This window comes from Drosophila nasuta, chromosome 3 (assembly GCF_023558535.2).
Source record: "Drosophila nasuta strain 15112-1781.00 chromosome 3, ASM2355853v1, whole genome shotgun sequence".
NCBI classification, from domain to species: Eukaryota; Metazoa; Arthropoda; class Insecta; order Diptera; family Drosophilidae; genus Drosophila; species Drosophila nasuta.
The window spans coordinates 16,000,039-16,004,767 of NC_083457.1; the positions used below are offsets into that span (position 1 = coordinate 16,000,039).

General features: G+C 36.4%; 1 protein-coding gene across 2 annotated transcripts; it reads left to right on the forward strand.

The window, feature by feature from the left end:
- Positions 1 to 1,960: 1,960 nt before the first annotated feature.
- On the forward strand, positions 1,961 to 3,165 carry LOC132793066 (uncharacterized). 2 transcript variants are annotated; one of them, XM_060802722.1, is made up of 3 exons: positions 1,963 to 2,141; positions 2,209 to 2,476; positions 2,542 to 2,717. In XM_060802722.1, exons 1-3 carry the CDS (start codon positions 2,118 to 2,120, stop codon positions 2,589 to 2,591), a joined length of 342 nt encoding a protein of 113 aa, XP_060658705.1. In that variant the 5' UTR covers positions 1,963 to 2,117; the 3' UTR covers positions 2,592 to 2,717. The 2 variants fall into 2 exon arrangements, with proteins under 2 accessions (XP_060658704.1, XP_060658705.1); XM_060802721.1 differs by having other exon boundaries at positions 1,961 to 2,141; positions 2,209 to 3,165.
- The last annotated feature ends 1,564 nt before the right edge of the window (positions 3,166 to 4,729 follow it).

Below are 4,729 nucleotides of genomic sequence, written 5' to 3' on the forward strand. Positions count from 1 at the left end.
AATGCACGAATATAAAAAAAAAACAATTGAATTATCATACAGTTGTATTTCATCTGAAATGGGGGAAGTATTATTATTATTATTTTTTATTTTACTTAATATTTTTTTTTGTTGTTGTAGTATTTTTAGTTGATGGCCAAACAATGCGCATGCCAAAGTCAGCAAAGTCGCAATAATCATAAATAATTCCATTACAATAATTAGTAATGCATACTTAATGGTGCTTGCCATCAAATAATTGACAAAATATCTTCCAAGATCTCTCGCTAACAATAAGCAATAAGACGCAACAAAATCTATACACAGACCGCAAGGCATGGCTAGAAGGGGGCGCGGCACAGTGACAGGCAACCGGAGTTGGCGGAGACACCTCAAGCCGAGAGGTCGATTCAAAACGAATTAATCAATGAGGTAATCACAATCAAGCAGCAAACAAAAATCAACAAGTTGTGTATGTAAATATATATGACTTTCGTCGACAATTTTTGCTCTGTGACCCACTGTGCGATCGATCGTCGCCTTCGGGATGACAAAAAAGCACAAAAAAACACAAGTAAATTTTGATTTCTTGAAAATAACAGCTAATGAATACACTGTTAAGTCCACAAAATGAACTGCTTATGCTATAATTAATTCATTAGATTTTTTGCATACTTTCATGAACTTATTTATTTAACATTGAAATTTAAACTGAATATGAAATGTATAATTAAAGTTGATTTAACAAAATTTGCGTTATATAAATTTCCTTAAAGTAAAGAAATACAATTTTAATCATTACTTATTTATTTAATTTTATTTTTTATTTAAATAAAGAGATTGTAAATAAAAAAGGAGTAAAACTAATTCTTGTTTTTCTTTTAGATTAAAAAACTTTACATTCATTAAAAAAAATTAAGGAAATTTAGTTGAACAAATTCTTTATTATTTTTAAGATGAAACTTATATACATTAAAATAATATTTTAAAACAATGATCATTAAATTATCTTTTTTATGTTCGCAGAAATCTGTTTTTATTTCAAATTTTATACCAAATTTAAATTAAATTGTGCTATACGAAAGAAAAAGTTAACCAAATTCTTAATTTTCCTTTAGATTAAGTAATATTATTATTAAAAGATTTCATAAGAATCAGTATCAATTTTTTTAAACAATGAACACTAAATCCACTTTTCAATTGCTTTAAGAAAGCTGTTAAATTTTAATTTCACGATTAATAAAATAATAAGTTTGCATAAAAATAAACTAAACCAATTCATTTTTTCCCTTAAGCTCGAAATAAAAGTGCATTAATATAATTATTTAAAACAAAGACCGTTTCCATTTTTATAACATTTTAAGAAAGCTGTTAAATTCTTAACAGTTTTCTATCCTATTTTGGGAAAGTTGCTACCGTTAATTGAGCAATTATGATCGCAGACGAAGTCACGCTAAAGTTCAACAAGTTCGTAAACTCAACCAAATATTGCTGCATAGACAAATTTGACGCTCTTTAAATCTAAATTTGTTGCGTAATGCAACCTTGAATTGAACGTATTCCTGTGGTTAATTCGTATAGGAAAGCAAGGTAATTACCATTGATATTTTATAGAGTGAACCTCTTCCTTATTCGCATAAGCGTGGCAAATTTAATGAGCAAGTTATTAGACTTGTGTGCGATGAATGTTACTCGAATCTGAAGCTAGCAATTTGTTAGCGTCTACATAAATTTGGCTCATAATTTGTTCTGGCTGCGCTGTTGTCGTTGTCGCTGTTGTTGTCGCTGTCGTTGCCACACATCCAAACTCACAACAAAAGGCCATGCCACTTCATTAAAAAGAATCTAACGGCGCAGAGGCGGACGAGACGGATCTGGTAGCAGACGCTGAGGTGGGGAAGGGGGGAAAGGGGAACCGACAGCGGGAAGAATGACAGCGGCAACTGAGAAGCAGAAGCTTACAGCGCTGCTGTGAACAGCGATCGCAGTTCAGTCGTCAAACGGCAGCATTTAACTAAAGTCGCAATCGCGGAGTGGGAGAAACTTAACAAAAAAAAAACAAAAAAAGACCTCTGACTGAGATCGAGTTAATAGAGCGTAGTTAACGTAGTGTTCCATATTTTTGGTGATTTAACGAAATGTTCGGCATTCGTCATATTTTGGTAATTTGATTGATTGATTGAGTTTTTTGCGCTTGATCTGTGTCTAAGTTAAGCTTGAACTTTGCAGCTGCTCTTGGTGGCACTGTGGGCTGTGCTCGCCATCGGTCTGGCCAAGGAGTCCGAGGAGCTGGTCAAGGAGGAGGTGATTGAGATCGAGAACAAACCGCAAAAGGTCATACACGTGATTCCGCAGGAGCTGCCGGTGAGACAGGATCGCCACAAGGATCAAATGAACTCGGAACTGTTTCAGATACAGACACTGCGACCGGGCGGCAAGGTGGGACGCCAACGGCAGTATTTGGACTCGAGACGCATGCGTCCGGCCGCCAAGCATGGTGAAGCAACGCTGAGCGCATTAAAAAACTCGAACACGTTCGAACTAAAAGCCTTTCCCAAGCAGAAGCTGAAGACAAAGCAGCAGAAGCAATTGCAGTTCCCCCCCGAAACTAAGAGCAGTCCCAGTGATCCGGATACGGCGCTCCCCATACAGGTGACACCCGGCGCCTATCCCATCTATTATGTGGTGTCCAAGACGAACGGCCGTTTCGGCAAATTCCCCATCAAATCCTTTCGCTCGCCCGCCGAGTTCGCCAAGTATCTGATCAAGAGCAAGGCGGAGCCGATACCGCGTAACCAGCGATTCGAGACTGCTCCATTGGTGGTGACTCCGGTGGCGACTCGGGCGACGACCGAGGGGTCAGTCGTGAGACTGTTAGTAGGTAGTAGCTTGACTGCTTTGTGATCTTGCACGCGCGCACGCTCATTGTATGCTTAGTTAAATTATTATTCACCATAATTATAATTGCTAATTACCACAAAACTTATACTAATTACTACCTAACATATAATGTACTCGTAATCGTATTCGTACTCGTACACGTACTCGTATCTAGATACGATATCTTGTATCTTGTAACTCCCCTCAAAACGAACCCATGTACCCCCACGTACCCCACAACATGCTTGCCAAAAATGAACAAAAAAAAAAACACAAAACACAGAAATAAACGCCTCTTGAAAATGCCTCATTTCATACCACTTACTACACACACAAACTACAACTCAACTCAACTCTAGACCCGATCAGCAGTCTTAGTTCTTGGCCAAGTGTCTTGACTTGTTGACTGCGAAAAAAAGACGTTTGCTTGAGTCATCGACCAAAAACCAAGCGCACAGAATCTGAAATCTGAAAATCTGTTAATTGTTGGCGATTCTTCCTCTGCCTTCTCCGTTTCAGTCGCAATTACATGGAGCACAGTTAGGAAACAACTTGTTTACTGTTTACAGTTTGTCAGTTTGTCATTTATGCAAATTCTTCTTCGCTATTAATTCGAATGAAATTTTCGTATAATTAAAATACACATTCGCGTTTATTCGCATTTACATATGTTACTCAAAGCCCATGTTTCCCCTACAACAATAGATACAATTTGATTTATTGTCTTCCCCTTCCCCCCTTTGCAGCTACTCAACTCTTTACGTAGACTTCTTTCTTTTCAGTCTAACAAAGCTTCATCGATGTCGCATCTTCTCTACATTTCTTTTCAATTTTGTTGTATTTTTTTGTAATTCGCTTCACGGTTCGCCAAACTTTCTCCAAACGACATTAGCACCTTTTAGCACAACTGAATAGCATATAGAATAGAATATTATGCTTAAGTCTTAGCATTAAATAGATCGATATTATTCTAAAGTAGAAAGCGAGAAACAAAACAACCAACAAGCAGAAAATTATCACAGAACTAGATTTAAATTCCTAATCACAGGGAAAATACATAAAATGTGACAGTTCTACCAAATTTGCCATCTATTGTTATCTTTTTTTAGAAATTGCTTAACGCTCTAATCGTTCTAGAGTAAAGTTATGACCTCACAGAAGACTCCACGGTTTAGCAGAAAAAATCACATTTTAATTGACTGGCTAGCAAGAGAAACACATTTAATACACTACTATTTTTGTTTTATTCTTTTTCTGAGCTTATGGCGTCTTTAAGTTTTTTTCGTTTTATGCAAATGAAAAGGTTTTAACGTCATAAAGATTGCTCATCAAGAGATTTGTCGTAAAGTTTAGTTTCATTTGCAGTTTAGTTCTTAAGCATTTTAGAGACTTTTTAGAATTGATAAGGTAATTATCCTGAACCATCTTATCCTCATATCCTTTATTCAATAATACTTATTTGTGAATTTTTTCTTTTTCCTTTCTTTGTTTGTTGATTCTTTGCTTCAATTGTTACTAAAAGGTAAGTCTGCTGGTGATCTTCAAACTTTCCCACTTTATACATCGTTTATTTACTGTGTATAGACCCTCCCTAGATACCCTACTCCCCGCTCGTTTTCAACTTCAGGGCAGAGAAGCCCAAGGATTCGCCTTGAGAACACCCAAATACCAATGCGTAGATTAATTTGTCCACCAATATCTTTATCAAACATGTTTCTCTCTCTTTCTTTTTTCTATACATATCTTTTTCAGTCTCTTTCAGTCAATTTTACATACCTAGTTAGTTACCTATAGTTATATGATCCCAATAATCCTGTTGTGTCCTAACCTTGCCACCTTTCCTTGGACTTCGTGGGAATCAATGTCAGGA